This window comes from Scyliorhinus canicula, chromosome 4 (genome assembly GCF_902713615.1).
Source record: "Scyliorhinus canicula chromosome 4, sScyCan1.1, whole genome shotgun sequence".
Taxonomy (NCBI): domain Eukaryota; kingdom Metazoa; phylum Chordata; class Chondrichthyes; order Carcharhiniformes; family Scyliorhinidae; genus Scyliorhinus; species Scyliorhinus canicula.
This window is the reverse complement of record NC_052149.1, coordinates 43,393,936-43,413,166: the sequence shown is the minus strand read 5'-3', so window position 1 is coordinate 43,413,166 and position 19,231 is coordinate 43,393,936. Positions and strand designations below refer to the sequence as shown.

General features: G+C 39.4%; 1 protein-coding gene across 7 annotated transcripts in view; it reads left to right on the top strand.

The window, feature by feature from the left end:
- The window catches only part of rnf220a (ring finger protein 220a), a 554,594-nt gene extending 535,605 nt beyond the window's left edge, over positions 1 to 18,989 (top strand). For all 7 annotated transcript variants that reach the window (XM_038794120.1, XM_038794119.1, XM_038794117.1 and 4 more), the window contains one exon: positions 12,524 to 18,989. In XM_038794120.1, the coding sequence (XP_038650048.1) occupies positions 12,524 to 12,595 (72 nt within the window). In that variant the 3' untranslated portion in view covers positions 12,596 to 18,989. The remainder of the gene's footprint in view (positions 1 to 12,523) is intronic.
- Positions 18,990 to 19,231: the final 242 nt, after the last annotated feature.

Genomic DNA, 19,231 nt, shown 5'->3' with positions numbered 1-19,231 from the left:
TTTTAAAATAAGCTCCTCGTCAGAGAAAAAGAGGATTTATTCAAAAATCCATGGATTAATGGTAAGATTAGACCAAATTGAAATTAAAAAAAACATGCATTTAATTGCTTACAGGACACATAATAAAGCAATATTGGAAAAGTATAAAAAGGAAGATTAGAAAGATTTAGGTCGTGGAATCATTAGTACCTGTTGTTTGAGGAGCAAAATGACGTTTGATGTGCGCCTGCACATTTCTGCCACACTTGTGGTAACATGCTGAAGAATGTTTTCCAGACTTCAGGGCTTCTGGACAAATCAGTTGCCGCCAGAGCTGGGTACACCAATATGCCTCCTCCGTGGAGGAGAGCATGACTCGGAGCACAGGGCACACTGAGCAGGGCATCAGCTATAAAAGATAGAGGAGGAACAAGAGAAGAGAATTTCAGCAAAAGACCCACCCTCCTATCTTCCCTCTGTCACTGATCATCATGTCACCATCTTGGCCATCATGCAAAAATAATAAAAATATCCAGTGCTATTCCAGTGGTTGCAGCATAACTGGGAGAAACCTGCTGAATTTCAATGGTAGAGACTGCATATGGCCCTTGATGCCTGTGAGCAGCTCTCGGCCTAATGACCCAGCTTCAGGCTGCACCAATTTGGCATGGGCATCAACGGTCAGAGCTGGCTAGCTGACAGGCAACAGCAAGTGTGAAAGGGGTGAGAGGATGACGCTGTAATCCTGAGAAAGGACAGCAGGTTTTTACTGGTTGGATCCACTGCTACTCCTCCACTGCGGTACCTCGGCAATCTTAGTAACATGTTGGAGGACCGATTGCTGGAATGTTTCGACATTTTACAAGCTCTCTGAGTACTGGTATATGCAGCCGTGTTTGCAGCAATCTCTGTTTAAATGGCTTCATTCTGAACTTCAACTGCAGTAGGGTTACAAGTCTGCTAATGAAGTTGGCTACGCCATCCATGCTGGGAAGGATAGGCACCTAACTGTGCGTAAAGCACGATGGAAAGTTGGTGCTGGGTGTGGTCCTTGACATTGAACGTAGTCTTTCTGGCAGATTTCCTCAACGCAGCAAGCATTTAATTGTGCGTACCATTCAACCTTCTTCTCCATCAAAGTCGTCATCTGAGTTCCCTGCAGCAGAATCTGTGTGTGATCTCTTCTTCCAGCGAGCCTCTACTATATTTCCCACTGGCTGCATGCCACTGTGCATAAAATAAAAACCACCACAAAATAAACATTCACTGCTAATTGATCTCTATATATTGGATCTCTAATATCTAAATCCTTTAAATTACACAGTGTTACTATCTTAACTGGTGGCTGTGAGTGAAATTAAATTACGGTTTTCTTCATCATCACTGTCTTCTTGCTGTTCCTCCTCTTTCTGGCCCGGTTTCACATCTTGGCTATCTGAAAGGAGAAAGGCAACAAGGTATGGTTGCGGAAGCCAGAGGTGCAACCCTACATCATCTGCAACTTGTAAATCAGAACAGATTCTGAAATAAGGGGCATGTGGAATGTGAAATGGAGATTACTTAAGAGGGGGGGTGTCATCTGTTATGGGCCAGGGTTAGAGAACCCCAAAGTGGATCATGGAGTTCACCTGGCCCACAACTTTTACCAGATTGTGGTATGGGGTGCACACGGCCCACTCTACAGGAGTGGTACAGCAGAAATGGAAAGGTATTTTCTAAAGCAAAACAACTATGAACTCTAGTTAACCTTTTTAAAACATACAATGAACATCTTAGCAACCCCCAAAGAATACAATACTAAGTAATTCTTACTTTCCTTTTAACATCCATAAGATTTAAAACAAAACCTTTAAACAGAAGCACATCAGGTTAAAATCACTACTGAGAGCAGTAATTTGTTTTAAATCACCAAAGGATCGATTTACATTCTTTAGATTACAGAGAGAGACTCTAATACACCTTCTGGCTGTGACTGAAGCTATCCAGCTCTGAAAACGAAACTAAAACACACCCTTCAGCAAACAGCCTAAAACGAAAGTAAAAAGCTGACAGACAGCCCAGCTCCACCCACTCTCTGACATCACTGCAGTAATAAACACTCATTTCTTAAAGGCATTCTCACTACAGATACTTACATACACACCCATTTATAAACACTCATTTCTTAAAGATACTCTCACATGACACCTCCTCCCCCCCCCCCCAAGAAAAAAATCAACTTCAAGATGGTTTCATTTTTCACATTTTCACCACCCTTTAGAAATGCACACAGTAAATATACTTTATCGTTTCAATAAACAACACACGCAAACAGGTATAATAATATAGTCCATTTTTCTTTCTTCCACCAACTGAAATCCTTCTTGATTGACAGTTTCTTTAAACAACAAGGTCTCTGCACGATCCATCCATTTCTCTACGCCTCGGCATTTCTCTTTAAAGTCAGATACTTTAGTTAAATCTGATCACAGAGTGCCTTGTAATTCTCCAACAGGAGCATTGGTTGTCACAGATTTTAGGCAGTCAAATGCCTGTTGAAAATCCGCTGTCCACTGAAATTTTTGACGTTTCTTCAGCAAGTCCATCAGTGAAGCAACCACGCTACAAAACATTTGCACAAATGTTCGATTAAATCCACTCATGCCACGAAATTGCATTATTTCCCTTCGTCTTGAGGATATTGAAAACTCCTCAATAACTGTTGGTTTCACATCCCGTGTGACCATTCGATCCCGTCCAATTGTATGGCCAAGGAAAGTGACTTGGGTTTTTCCAAATTCACTTTTGTCTAGGTTTATCACCAAACCCGCCTCCTGAAGTCGATTGAATAACTCGATCAGATGTTTTAAATGTTCTTTCCATGTCTGGCTGAAAATTACCAGATCGTCGATGTATACCGCACAATTGGGTAATCCTGAAACAACTTTGTTAGTTAACCGTTGAAATGTGGCTGGGCCATTTTTCATGCCAAATGGCATAACTTTGAATTAGTATATACCATCTGGAGTCACAAAAGCTGAAATCTCCTTCGCCCTTTCGGATAAAGGTACCAGTTTGGAAATAAAAGCCGATTGTCCCACTTTCTCAATGCAATCCTCCAAACATGGGAAAGGATGAGAGTTTGTTCTTGTAACTGCATTAACCTTTCTATAGTCCACACACAACCGTTGGGTACCGTCTGCTTTTGGTACCATCACTATGGGTGAACTCCATTGGCTGCAACCCGCTTCAATTAATTATGCCTTTTTTTTTTAAATTTAGAGTACCCAATTCATTTTTTCCAATTAAGAGGCAATTTAGCGTGGCCAATCCACCTAGCCTGCACATCTTTGGGTTGTGGGGTCGAAACCCACGCAAACACGGGGAGAATGTGCAAGCTCCACACGGACAGTGACCCAGAGCCGGGATCGAACCTGGGACCTCGGCGCCGTGAGGCCACAGTGCTAACACACTGCGCCACCGTGCTGCCCAATTATGCCATTTTTAGGCGTACTCTCAATCTCTTTGTTAACCTGTGCCAATTTTAAAGGGATAAGTCTGTGTGGATGTTGTTTCATTGGAACAGCATTTCCCACATCTACATCATGTATAGCCATTTTAGTACTTCCTAATTAATCTCTACAAACTTGCCCACGTGCTATCAACAACTCTTTCAGGTCGGTCCGTTTTTCCTCTGGAAGGTAACTCAACAATTTATCCCAATTTTTAAGAACATCCTTGTTTTCCAATTTAATTTGAGGTATTTCAAATGCACCATAATCTGGATTTGGTTTGTCACTTTGAGTTAGAATCATTAAAACCTCCTTTTTCTCTCCTTTCCTTTCAAAGTACCTTTTAAGCATATTCACATGACACACTCGGTGCGTTTTCCTTCAATCCAGCGTTTTTACCACATAATTCACCTCACTTAATTTCCTTTCAATTTGATAAGGTCCACAAAACCTTGCTTTTAAAGGTTCACCTACCACTGGTAACAACACTAAAATTTTACCTCCACTGGCAAAACTACAAACTTGGATTTCTTGTCCGCTACCATTTCATCACATTTTGTGCAACTTTTAAATGTTGTCGAGCCAATTCACCTGCTCTATTTAATCATTCCCTAAAATTTGACATGTAATCCAATAATGTAATTTCCGATTTCTCACTCACCAATCTTTCTTTACTCAATTTAAGTGGTCCTCTCACCTCATGACCAAAAATTAGTTCAAAAGGACTAAATTTGGTTAATTCATTAGGTGAATCCCTAATTGCAAACAGTACGAATGGAATTCCTTTATCCCAATCCTCTGGATAATCGTGACAATAAGCCCTCAACATTGTCTTTAATGTCTGATGCCACCTTTCTAATGCTCCCTGCGATTCTGGATGGTATGCAGTTGATTTAAATTGTTTTATTCCTAAGCTATCCATAACTTCTTTGAATAAGCTTGAGGTAAAATTCGAACCTTGATCCGATTGTATTTCTGTGGGTAGTCCATATTTAGTAAAGAATTTAAATAACTCCTCCACAATCTTTTTAGCTGTAATATTACGTATTGGAATGGCTTCTGGAAACCTAGTAGACACATCCATTATAGTCAAAATATATTGATTCCCACTTTTTGTTTTGGGAAGCGGTCTTACGCAATCAATTAGGACCCTTGTAAAAGGTTCCTCAAATGCTGTAATGGGTATTAAGGGCACTGGTTTTATCACTGCTTGGTGTTTCTCTATCACTTCACATGTGTGACATGATTAACAAATTTAATTACATATTTATGTAGTCCAGGCCAATAAAAATGTTTTTGGATTTTGGCTTGAGTTTTCCTTATTCCTAAATGACCTTCCACTGGTACCTCATGTGCAACTCGCAACACTCTTTTCTATACCCTACCGGCATTACTACTTGATGAACTTCTGCCCACTTTTCATCCGCCTGCATATGTAAAGGTCTCCATTTTCTCATCAAGACATCACTTTCACATAATAGCATCTGGTATACACTCAGATTCATCTCCCATGTATGCTTTCTGATACATCCGTTTTATTTCTATATCTTTTTGTTGTAGCTCCGCCAATTTTCCTGAACTAAAAATATCCGCCTCATCCTCTACCTGTTTTTGTTCTTTTTCCACCATCTGACCAAAAATCGTTTCTGATTGCTCTTCAACTTCATCTTCACTCTTTGATTTCTCCTCTTGTCTTAACCTGTGACTTTGCGACCTTGTTACTACACAACCTGGAAAAATCCCAGTATATTCGTCCTTCAACACTTCAGCTGTCTGATTTTCCACTGGCTTATCCACTACAGTAGGCATCACTCCCACCTGCAATCCAGCTATATCATTACCCAAGATAAACTGTATTCCTGGACAAGATAGTTTCTCTATTACTCTTACTACCACTTCACCACTCTTCACTGGACTTTCCAACCTTACCTTATATAATGGAACACTACTCCTCTCGCCCTGAATTCCACATATTACCACCTTTTCTGGTAACATGCTTCCCAAACTACATAACTCCTCACCTCTTACCACTAAAGATTGACTGGCTCCCGTATCTCTTAAAATTGTGACTTCTTTACCTATGAATAAACTTTATCCACACAAGTAAATTCTTTTAAGAGATCTGGCACCTTCTCATCAATCACCTCTTGATCAGGCTGTACAATATTTTGCACCTCCTTCGCTTCACTTGGGCTTTCCTTTACCACTTTAACAAACCCCACTGTCTTGTCCTGTTTTACCACATCAGCCTTCCCAGTGCTTTTTTTCAACTACCAACACTGTGACTTTGCATGGCCTAGTTTATTACAGTGAAAACATTTGAAATTTTTCATTTCTTTTCCACCCTCTTGGATTTCTTTTTTAATCTGAGGTATACTCTCCTTATTATCTCCCATCAGATCACCTTTACCTTTACCATTTGAGTATTTCTCATGTCCCCAGTTTCTATCCCTCACAGGCTGAAACTGATGTCAGAAACCAAGCTTTGATTTATGAACTAATCCATAATTATCTGCCATTTCTGCTGCTAATCTCGCCGTTTTAACCCTCTTCTTCCACATGAGTTCTCACTAGATCAGGAATTGAACTTTTAAACTCCTCCGAAGCTATAATTTCTCTGAGATCTTCATACGTTTGGTCTATTTTCAAAGCCCTTATCCACCTATCAAAATTACTCTGTTTGAGCCTTTCAAACCTCATGTATCTTTGACCAAATTCTTTCCTTAAATTTCTAAACCTTTGTCTGTAAGCTTCAGGCACTAGTTCATATGCGCCGAAGATGGATTTTTTCACCTCCTCATGCGTCTCAGATACCTCCTCCGGTAGTGATGCAAACATTTCACTAGCCCTACCTACAGCTTTGTTTGAATCAGTAATATCCACCTGTACTATGGCCATTTCATTTGTTTAGCCACCTTCTCAAATGAACTGAAAAAGGCTTCTACCTCCTTCTCGCCAAACCTTGGCAATGCTTGGACATATTTAAATAGATTCCCACCAAGCCTTTGACTTTGACGCTCTTTCTCGTTATCCTCAACACTATCATCCAACTGTACGTTTCCCTTTACGCCTGCCAATTTTAACTGACTGTCATGTTTCATGGCCATTTTCTGAAGTTCAAACTCTCTCTCTTTACCTTTTTCCCTGATCTGTATCTCCCTTTCTCTTTCTTTTTGTTCTGCTAGGGCTATTCTTTCTGTTTTCCTTTCTTCTCTCTTTCCTCTGTCTTTTTCTTTTTCCTCTTTCTCTCTCTTTCGTATTCAAGCTGCTTTAATTCTTTCTCCTGTTCCATTTGTTTAATTTGCAACTGAATTTTTGCCATTTCGAATGAGTCAAACTGTATCTCAGGCAACTTTAAATGCTTAGCCACCACCATAATTAACTCACCTTTTGACATTTTGTCAGTTAATGTTAACTGTAATGTTTTTGCCAAATCTAACAGTCTGCTTTTAGCCTTTGTCCGTAAGGTACTGCGTGTGACTGTCTCCATCCCAAAAACTTCAGAGCCTCTGAAAGAGCCATTGTCTACAACACACTCCGTACTTAAACTAAATACCACACCTGAAAAGCAACCACAATATGCTCACCCCTCACTGTCTTTAAATTCACAAAGCCAATCCAATAGATGGACTATTATCCCCCTCGAACCCCCAATTTGTTATGGGCCAGGGTTACAGAACCCCGAAGGGTATCATGGAGGTCACCTGACCCACAACTTTTACTAGATTGTGGTGTGGGGAGCACACGGCCCACTCTACAGGTGTGGTACAGCAGAAATGAAAAGTATTTTTTGAAGCAAAACAATGTTTATTCTATGAACTCAAGTTAACCTTTTTAAAACATACAGTGAACACCTTAGCAACCATTAATTCAAATACAACCCCCAAAGAATACAACACTAAGTAATTATTTCTTTCCTTTTAACATTCATAAGACTCAAAACAAAACCTTTCAACAGAAGCACATCAGGTTAAAGTCACTACTGAGAGCAGTTATTAGTTTTAAATTACCAAAACATCGATTTACATTCTTTAGATTACAGAGAGACTAATACACCTTCTGGCTGTGACGGCAGCTATCCAGCTCTGAAAACGAAACTAAAACACACCCTGCAGCAAACAGCCTAAAACAAAAGTAAAAAGCTGACAGCCCAGCTCCACATCACTGACTCTGACATCACTGCAGTAATAAGCACACATTTCTTAAAGGTACTCTCACTACAGATACTTATATACACACCCATTTATAATCACCCATTTCCTAAAGGTACTCACACATGACACATCTTCTAATGATTCATCTCCAGGGCTGGTTTGGGGTCAACAGTTGCTGTTCCAGTATGTCACCATCTGGAGCACTGTGTCCTCCATGGGGATTAGGACATGCAGGCTTGCCAGTCTCCTTCCAATTGGCTCCTTTGTCCTCCAGTTGTGATTGACCTTGTCATGCAAATGACGGAAGTGAAGTTAAGTGTGTATGGTTCAATCTATTTCAGTGGTATGCTGGTTGTAGTTGATTAGCTGACGGTGTGTGCAAGTTCTGATATGTGGGTATGAAGCTTCCAGCAGTGTTCAGTGTGTGAGAATGCAGTTGTGCATAAGAATGTTAGGAATGAGTCCTGATTGATGGACTTGATGACCTGATTGTTTGTGTGAGGACATTGTATTTCCAGATCCTCAAAGCTTCAGGCCTGTAATTGACCTCCATGGCTGTCTATTTTTTGCAGTTTGAGCTGGCTGGGCTCTTTGCCCCCTTTGGACACAGGTTATATCTCCTCCTCTCATTCACTGTTAAGACAAGCATTTGTTACCCATCCCTAACTACCCTTGTGTTCTAACTGCCTTCTTGGACCACTGCTGCAGATGAGGTGGTGTTAGGGAGAGAATTCCATGCTTTTGACCCAAGGACAGCAAAGGAGTGACAATGCCCACCTCCTCCACCAAGCCATCCGTGCAGCATCTGCAATGTTTGAAACCCATGTCTCCTATGTTGTGCCATTCTTCACTGTTTTGCTTCCTGCACGACTGCCAGAAACTACTACACTCACACTGCACGTTCCCTTTAAGGGGTTTGGGTTAGCTTTAATACATGTTAGGAAGTTACGACTCTCTGTTCCCATTGACGTCAATAACCAGTGTACTTGGTGCCGGCTGCATGCAGCAATTACTCTAATAAAGCACACAGCATGAAGATGATCTGCTCCCTGGAGTTTAGTCAACAGGCAAGGGTTAAGCATGCACCACAATCACCGTGACTGCTGTGAAGGGTTATTGAATTTAGCTCCCTAATAATATGAGAGAAAGGACAATAAAAACAATATCTATCGGGAGATCACCAGTAAATTGATAATCATTGTTCATTAAGAGAAGGGAACCAGGCTTTAGCAGAGAAGGAGGGAATGGAAGAGATACTAAACAAGTATCTGGTGCGGCACGGTGGTACAGTGGTTACACTGCACCCTAAGAGCCAGGGACCCTGGTTCGATTCCCGCTTTGGGTGACTGTGTGGAATTTTCAAATTCTCCCCATGCCTGCGTGGATTTCCTCCCACAGTCCAAGGATGCACAGGTTAGGTGGGTGGGTTGTGCTAAATTGCTCCTTAGTGTCCAAACATGTGTGGGTTAGGTTGGGGTGGGCCTGGGTGGAGTTCTCTTTTAGATTCAATGGGCCAAATGGCCTTCTCTTGCACTGTAGGGATTCTATGAATTCTATTTGAACTTCAGCTTTTACAGATCAAGTGGATGTTGAAATTGTAGATTCACCAGAGGTCAGTGCACAACAGTTAGCGGATGTTGTAAATCTTATAGATATGATACTGAAGAAGTTCCTCAAATAAGGTAGACAGGGCGCTGCGATTTACACTCGGATCTTTAATATTGTGGGTAGCCAGTTAGCTCAGTTGGCCAGTGTATGGTTCAGGATAATACTAATAGGGCATATTCAATTCCCTTTGTGGCTGAGGTAGACTTGGAACCTGCCACCTCTCCCTTTACCTGAGGGTAGAACAAAGAAAAGTAGGGAATACGAACAGGCCCTTTGTCCCTCCAAACCTTACCCGACCATGCTGCCCAAAGGCATTGGCAAACCACCACTGACAAAAGCTACCAAGAAAACAGCTCAGGTTGAAGCATCTGCAGGCAATGAGTTAAAGACCTGCCTTCAGGCAAAGCACACATGACATGACATAATATAGTATGAAATTGCTGAGCACTTAGACAAGCATAAGAGTCTCAGGGATGGTCAGTATGGATATCTAAGATGCAAGCCATGCTTGATCAACCTTATAAAATCCTTTGGAGAAATAACATTGATGGATAAATGAAAAAAAGTTTGATAAGGTACCACATCGGAGACTTATAAGAAAAATAACAGGAGATGGAATTAAGGGGAATGTGGCCACATAGATAGACGGACAGCTGGTGGATAAAAACCAAAAGGATAAAAGGAAGTTTATCAGACTGGAAGGATGTGGTAAGTGATTTTCTATAGGAGTCCTTCCTATTGGGGCCAATCTCACTTATATTAATAAATGATTTTAAACTATGGAAAGAATATCCACATTTTGCTGATGACAGATTATAGATTGCAGAAACATTCTTTCGGATGACTTAGAAATAATGATAGGATGGGCAGATAGTGTCAAATGGAAAAATACATTGGGGAACAAAATGTTAAGATTTTAAATGGAGCAGAGGGTAAATACACAGGTCATTAAAGGTGGCTACAAAAGAAAATAAGATCATAAGAGAGGCAAAGAAAACCCTTGATTTTTACATCTGGAAACAGAATACAAAGCAGTGAGATAATATTGAATTTGTACAAGGCTCGGCTGCAATTGAAACATTGATTTGCAGTTTTAAACTGTCCATTAGATGGGTTTGGGTGTGGAATAGTGCCTCATTTCAAGGAAAGCCATGGGAGTATTTTTTATTAATAATTGTGCCAAATTTTAATTTGTTCTCATAAATTATAAATAGAAAAATGTTTAATTGGTGTCTTTTGAACAGGGTGAAGACAGCAGGAAACTTTCACTTTTTCTGGCATCAATAAGCTGCAGACCAGATAAATGGTGTCTAACACTGTAGAATTTGTTTAATTAAAAATTGATCAGTCGCTAACTGAATGGATTTATCAGCTTTTAAAAAACTGAAAAAATTCAGTTTTAGGCAGTCCTAATGTTTACTGTGCTCCGACAAATTGTTATTGCAATCTCTGTATAATGAGCTTACCACATTTTGTCTGCTGTTATAATACATCAGCTCTGGGCATTCCAATGCCATGTTGCATACGTAGTCATTCACCATATCACTTTAGATTAGTGTAAATCAGAACAAAATTGCATTTTATCTGGTTTAGTTGTTTGGTTTATGAGAGACTTGTACTTTTCATTTTATCCTATTACATTTCTTCATTTGAAAGTGTTTTTGAGACAACTCCTTTATTAGCATTAAAGCCTATTTCACGTCCCTTTTAAATTGTCACTGTGGTTGAAATGACTACCAGGGGTTTTTGTACTAATGATCTGGCTGGTCAGAGTTATGGGATTTCATTTGTTAAATGGCAGAAACCAGTTTTGGTTGATCTGTTTTTGGTTGATCTGTTTTTAACTTTATTAAAGTAAACACTAAAAATAATTAAATCTAGCTACTGTAGCCCATTCAACATAGTGTAAAATGGTTTCAGCATTTCCTATGCTTGGAGCTTCATATCAGACGTGGAACAAAAATAATAAAGTAGCTGCCTTACTAATATTTTAGATCAGACAATATGTCAATCCATTAAGCTTTCAGATACAAATTAAGTATGAGCTGATTAGCATCTGGAGTAGTGAGAATGGATTGAAAAAATACATGTTGACTAGTAGGCAATGTGAATTGTAGTTCTGAAGAGTGTGTGTAGGGGAAATAACCATTGTAAGTAACATTCTAATATGGAATATTGTTGTGGCCAGTACAATCCGATAAATAATAATTCTTTATCTTAACTTTGATGGAATCGCTGAGAAATATTGTACTTAAAAGGAAAGGAAATAATATTTGTTCATGTGGCACCACCTTCCTTACCCCTCCAATGCATGTTTAAAATTAGTAATCTCTCTTGGCGTTTTTTGTGGGGTAGTTATTATCCTTAACAGAGGCCTGCTTTGATAGTGTTCCTATTCTCCCGGCATCCCCAGTGATGGCACTGGTTGAGGGGAAGACTAGGCACTCTTGAGCAGTTCTACTGATAGCAATGGGATAGCTGTGACTTTGGATTGGCATTGAAGCCACTTGATCCTAGGATAACTTGCTGCATGAAAAGGATTTGCTAAACCTAGGTGAGGTTCTTATATCCAAAGGAGAATCAAAAGTTCAATTGCCTTGAATTCTCAAGCCACACCTAACAGTTTATTGGATAAAAATATTACAAAAGACCTGGGTCTTACTTGAGGAAATGGTATAAAGTGCAGAATAACATCAAGGAGAGAATATTTTTCATGGAGCATGAAGAGATATAGAATTTACAGTGCAGAAGGAGGCCGTTCGACCCATTGAGTCTGCACCAGCCCTTGGAAAGAGCACCCTATTTAATCCCACACCTCCACCCTATCCCCATAACCCAGTAACTCTTCCTAACCTTTTGGACACTAAGGGGCAATTTAGCGTGACTAGTCCACCTAAACTGCACATCTTTGGACAGGGGAGGAAACCGGAGTATCCGGAGGAAACCCACGTAGACACGGGGGGAAGATGCAAACTCCACATTGACAGTCACCCGAGTGGAAATATTATAGTTGGGTCGCCTGCCTTGAAAAATATAAGTCTATATTGGAAGCAATTTTTGTTATTTCTAAGAATTATAGAGTTGGAGAAAAGTTTGAAATCATGGCCCTTTCACTATTCTTGGAAAAATATGTGAAATATGCAATAGTGCTGTAAAAAATCATACTCTGTGATGGGTTAAATGAGCAATAATGATAATTACCTTTTCCACATTAAAACAAAAGAAGGTGAATATGATATTGCCAATTTGTGACCTTTTCTAGTGTTTAATTAAGTTTTTCTTCTTTTTCAGGGGGCCAAAAAGCTATGTCCACAGTGCAACACCATCACATCTCCCGGTGATCTTAGACGTGTGTATTTGTGAAGGAGTGGGATGTGGGGGAAAAAAGGCCACAGTTACCCTGAGGCCACATTAATCACAATGCCTCACAACAGGAAGAGGACCATGAACAATTGTGGGGTGGCACCAAAAAAATGTACAAATATTCCATTTTTGTTTTTCTCTTAAGTGTGTGGAAGGAGAGAAGCCGCCCATTCAAGAGGAGAACCTGATAATGCTGTTTGTTGTATTAATAAAAAAGGAACCCCTATTCCCCATCCGAGTTTTATCAGATGATTGATGGCCAGAACATAACACACAAACTCCTCCATAAACCCTGCTGACTGGAGCTACGTTTACCAGAAGACATTCTGGGCTGTGCATTGTGAATGGACCTGTACTGTGTTCTATTGTGGTGTTATAGTGACAAGACAAAACAAAAGATGAAGCACATGTAATATAAATTATGTATGTTTACACCATTGATTGTGTATAAATGGAATAGACTTATGAACAGTGCATACTAATAAGTCCTTAATCATTTTGAGAGAGAAAAGAGAAGTAAGATGCATTAAATTTCAGTATTTTTTACCCAGGCTACCTAAGATTTAAATGCCTTGAGTAGTTGGTTGAAAAAGAATCTGGTTTGATGAATAATTTGTGGTGTATATTTCTCATTCAGATTAAAGGAACAGTTTCAGTAATGCCTGTAATAATACCCATAACTTAAATACTAAAGGATGTAGACAAGTTGTCTTGTCTTAGTTGTAACAAATGGGCTACTTGTACTAGAAGCCTGACCCATTTAAAATATCAGGCTGCCGCAGTAACAGACCCCTGAGGGAGAACCAGACTGACCCCTGTGTAGAGGCTGCAGCCCACTCCCTAAGGTGGAAGCTGCGTTAGTTCTTGTGGACCAGCGTTGTGCTGTGTGTCTCAGTTGTACCAGAATATGTAATCAGTTATAATGTTTGTTATTCATGTGAAAAACCCTGGAATATACTGAAGAACTTGACGGTAGATTTTTGAATGGAATGCAGATATTCTGTGATTACCAGTTGCCTATAACAATTGGCAACCCTGCCCTTTCACAAAATGATAACTAAATTGGCTTCATTTACTGTTCCTGAAAATCTTTCAAATGTTGCCAATTGTTAAAGTTTGTATAGCCCATCATTATAGGTCTCACCGTTTTAGTGTTGTCTTGTTAATAAGGTGGTTGGACCTTGGTTGCTGGTTCTCTTTTGTCTTACATTTATGCTACAGTCTGGGACAGTCACTAAAATGTGCAGCTCGCTAGCATGTAAGATGCTTGGCTCCCAAGGAACAGATTATAAAGGGATTAGAGAAATTAAAATTCTACTTTGTTCTTTACAAAACACATGTGGGCCATGACATATACACAGGTCTAAAAAGAGATAAGAATTATATGAATTTATTGTAGTAATTGACCATTGATGTAAAAAGATCCTCCTGGCCAAAGCAGGCTATATGGTGACTTTTAAACATACCCTTTTGATGTTGGTTGGACATAGTTGCAATTCCTTACAATTTTATTTCCTTTTTTTCTCTTTAATAGCCAGTTGCTGTTTTGATGTTTCCGATCATCCCTTGAGCACTGTATTTTTGAAAAACAAATGTTGCCACAGTTCATGTAATATGGCTTTAATGGACAAAGCTTGAAATATCCATTAACGCACTGGCATTTGCTAATAAAAAGTTCAAAGTCGTTGCAGAATAAACTGTGGATGTCTGTGCTAGTACAGAACCAAATGGTTTCATTGTAAGTCATCTCTCAATTTGCTTTTTACACGTTGCTTATTATTCTAGAGTATTGCTTTTGAACATAGATTCACATGGCATATTCTCTCGCACAATGGGTTCTGGATTATTATTTGGATAGAAGTACTAACAGTAATGTCAGTCTACTTGGAAACCAAAGCAAGTCAAAAAGACATGGCAAATATTTCCTTGTTGATCTGACCATTCTGTGCCACCTTTTCACAGTAGACACCCTTTATCTTTGGGTGATTGTTTGGATCAGCTTCTTTCCATTGATCATTAAAGATCCAGAATCAAATGATTCAAGTAGTCTCGGGTCAGTATATCCATGAAAACCTGGCCTTAAAAATGGTACTAATTTGAAACCTTCCGGACAACCCACCTAACCATCATTGAACAAATATCAAGGTCAGTGATCTCAAATTCTGGAAGGAGAACAAATTTTGCAGTTGGCAATGAAGCCATTTGTGTTGTGAAACTTAAGGTCGTGAACTAAGTTAATCAGTTATTATTACATATCCTGATATTGAGCCAAAGTAGTGACATTTGCAGTAAAAATTTAATTAATGGGTTGCTCGTGCTGTGTAAAAGTGCACTATAGGGGCAGTACTCCATGGCTGACAGTAATTTCTCATTTGAGTGGTTCTTATTTTCAATGAATGTGTTGAACTCTCAAATGGTAATACTAACTGGGCAGTGCCATCAAATATGAATAAACACATCCTGGCATATGTTTGGACTTTAGCTTAAACTTGGCTTAAACAATTTGCTTTTTTCCCCTAAATGGGAATGGTTCGACATATTTTTTCATTCTATTTCATGAGGTACTACTTATCAGGGCATTTCTTTGAACCCAATCACATCACAATAGGAAACACTGCTTTTCACATCTTCCATTGTGTTTCTTTTGTAGAAGTCTCATTCTTTTATGCTTGTTATTAACTAGTGGGCAGATTAAGTGAATGACATACAGGTCAAAATCGTGACTGGGTGCTTGAATATTTCTTTCCACCCTTCTACCCTGTATGATTTCTTTGTAATGGTCTATGAGAAGATATGTGAAATTAAGACAGTGTTACTCATGCTACAGTTCCTCCTCCATCCCTGCAGTGAGGAAACGGTTTCATTCATTTCAGTGCCTATTCTTGCCAACCCAGCTCAGACCAAGAACTTCCAGCTGCTTGACTCCAGTTGTTCTTTACATCCCCTTCAAAAAAAGCTGTAGTAGTTCTTGTGTAATTGTATCAAAATGTATTTTGTTTTGGCATTTTTCAATTTGTTGAGAGCAGATTGCAGTTGACACCTAATGTGATTGGCTTTGAATTTTTGTGGTTTTCTAATCCCAGATTGTGTATTGAGAGCATCCATGAGGCAATTTGATCACCTTGTGTTCAGTGTGTGCAAGATATTTCTTTTATTCAATCCTCAGGAGCTACTCCGACTTTGTGTACCCTGCTTCAATTCTTTAATGTAGACAAGGGGATTTAAGTTGGATAATAGTGTATGTGTGAGAGGAATGCACTCACGTACAAACATTACGTAATTTTGTTAATCTTTTATGTTCTTCCACATTTTTATTCTTTATTACAATTATTTTCACTTAGCAAGTGTTTCTGTCCATTTTTCATAAATGTGCATCTGATTTACATTATGTACAGTGACACTGCTAACAAAATCCCACTGAATCCCATGCTACTTGGGTAGAGAGATTTTGAAATTTCTTAAGATGTTCTCATAAAACATCTAGTTCAAACCTTGAATTTAAACACACAGCTGGAGGATGCTATGTATCGAGCATCTTTTCTAGCCAGATGGGATGCGATGCTGGTGTTTGTAGCATACCGTTTATAATCTTTTCCACTGGTGGTCTGCTATCAGTATTCGAAAGGCTTGACTCAAAATGAGCAAAGGAAAGGGATTTGACCGTATTAGTTCCTCATTAGCATCATATTTCTAAAGAACTGCTTAACTTCTCTATAATGCTGTGTTCACTGCCAGACTTGTAATCAACCAACTGAAGCGAGTGATTTTAAGAGGCAGGCACCCCTTATAGTTAAAGTGATAAACCTGGTTGGGGGTTAAGTGTTCACTTGCTAAGGGTATTGACCTACCTTGATCTGAGCTCACAGCTGTTTCTTCGCTTCACACTCTTTCCTCCCCCCTCTCACCCCCCAACCCAAAAAAGGTTTCCCCATTCAAATAGCAATGTACTTTACGTGTTTACAATTCTTTTGGACAAAATGAAATAAGTTCACTCCTTATATCCCTGTGCGAGGTGCACAATAGCAAGTCTTTGAATCAAAATTCCAGCCACTGCAGATGGAGAATAAAAACTAATTGACACCACCACCCAGACGTTCTTTGTTGCCTGGATGCGCATGATGTTTATCAAAGACAGATTAATGTGAAGCTGTGTTTCGTCCTACTCATCCCTGCAGTTCCTCTAACAGTGAAACAATATGGTGACGTCCATGTGCGAACACGGAACATTTTGTTCCAAAGTTGACTTATGAATTCTGTAGTTAAAAATTGGTTAATGCTGGAAATACGCAGCAGATCAGGCACCGTCTACGGGAGAGAAAAAAGTTAACGTTTCACCTCGGTAAGCTTCTGTTAGAATTAAAATGTTAGGAATATAACAGGTTTTGAAAAGATACAGAGACAGGGGAAGGACAAAAGGGGAGGCCTGTGAAGTGTGGAAGGCAAGGGAGATTAAATAAACGGTACAAGGCAAAAGTAAATGGGAATATGAGACAAGTAAACAAAAAATTAGTAAAGGATGTAAAAATATAAAAAGCAAAATAATCACTGCCGAACGGTTTTGATTTGAGATCAAAGGTAAATTTCAATTTTGTACACCATATTTACTGCTCATGTTGAGGTGTGTACAATGGGACACAAACTGGCTGATTACTTTGCAGAACATGTCCTTAGCCCATAAAGACGCCCAGAACTTCTGGTCATCTGTCATTTTAATTCTTCATTGCATTCTGACATCTTGGTCCTAGTCTAGTGAAGCTCAACGTAAATTTAAGGAACTTTACAGCCTTTTGGTCCTGGCATTGAGTTCAACAATTTCAGATTATAGCCACTGTCCCAATTTTTTCGGGCTGCAGCTGTTGGTGATGTTTATCCTATTCCCATTTGTACATCCTCTAGACCCATTTTTTTTGTCTCTTGTCCCGTTATCATCATTGTTTGTTTGTCTTGCGCCATCAATCCTTTTGCCATTTAGCATCTCCTGCATTCCACCCTATCACAGATCTTTCCATTTGTGCTTTCCCCGCCTTTCTCTGCCTCTTGTTGCCTGAAACCAGTTACATCTCTAACTCTTTCCAGTTCTGGTAAAGGTTAACTTTGTTTTCCCCCCACAGATGTCTGCCTGAGCAGATTATTTTTCTGATTTCTTCAAATTCCCAGCATTTGCAGGATTGTGTCTTTGTATTATGAGCTCTGAATTTTAGAATGAAAGTTGATGTACAATGAAAAGAATTTTGAGTTTATGGCAGAGGAATTTTAATCTGATTCTACTATGCCTGTCTCGGTTTGAATTGACTTATAATGGATGTCTAGCTTGTAGGCAATTTATGCTCCTGTTTGCCCTTTTAAATCTTTGGAAATATATAAATGCCTCTATTATAGTTTTCATTCTTGCAGCATCCTCTGCATTGATCACAGTTGTCTTATAATTTGGTTTACAGAAAGCCCATTTCACACAAGGAAAAATGGGTAGTACTCTAATCTTTTCTTCCACCATTCTAGTAAGGCAACATATTGTTCAAGATTAACCAGGAGGAGAATTACTCAAAGGAAAATGAATAGGGTCTCAAACATGGAAAATCTGTCACAAAAGATGAATGCCACACAATGACCAGAAATGATTCTCTGGCCCTCCCAGAATTTCTTGTTTTTTAAAAAATCCTCTAAGCATCATTCCATGGCAGAAGAGCAAGCCAAATATCCTTTAAAGTATAACTTGCTTCATTACCCTAAATTCCCTTTACCTGGAAAAAGTGCTCTTCTCTATACTGTCTTTCCCCTGCTCCTTGAAAAAGATGGGGATGGGGGGGTTTGGAGGTGGGTGGGTGCTAGATATAAGGGCCTCATTGGGGTTGTCTGTCTACTTTAAATTATATGATGCTCCAATGTGCTCTGTTATATTACTGGTTTGCCTCAGCAATAATGATTTTGATTTGATTCATTTTTAATATCTAGAATTTTGCTTAATTTTCTAATTAAATCCCAGAACATTAGCCAGTGGTGACTTCATTCAGTAGCAGCCTATAAATGAGGATTCGGAAGAGCTAACAATAAAAGTAAACTGTGGAATGAACAAAATAAGGCCAAAGATGTAACAAGTTAAAACTGCATTTTTATGAGTGTGCTTCCTACCCCCACTGAACATTTAAACAGCAGGACTGCATTGTGGGTAAGAAAAGGATACTGTAAGGTTGAGTGATTTAACCACCTTCTGTCTGGTTTGCAATGTAAAGTTGATGCATTCTGTGCTTGACGTTGGCATAGACCAAAAGCCTTTTATTGTAGAATTTGCGCTTTGTGTCTCCGTGTGAAGCCTGTACCTTAAAGTATTGGATTTCTGAGTCTTGCTGTTGAAATACTTGTAAAGAAAATAATAAATTTTTTGTAACTCACCATATATAAAAGAGTAATGAGCTATTCTTTATGATGTAAATACAGGACATAACATAGACTTGTGTTAGTTAATCAGCTGAAAAATGAATAGTATGAAACTATTTGTTATCAATAGGCAGTGGGGTGGCACGGTGGTTAGCACTGCTGCCTCACGTAGCCAGGGACCTGGGGCGGGATTCTCCTTTCCGGGGACTAAGTCCCCATGCTGCCGGGAAAACCGTCACGAACCACTCCGGCGTCAACAGC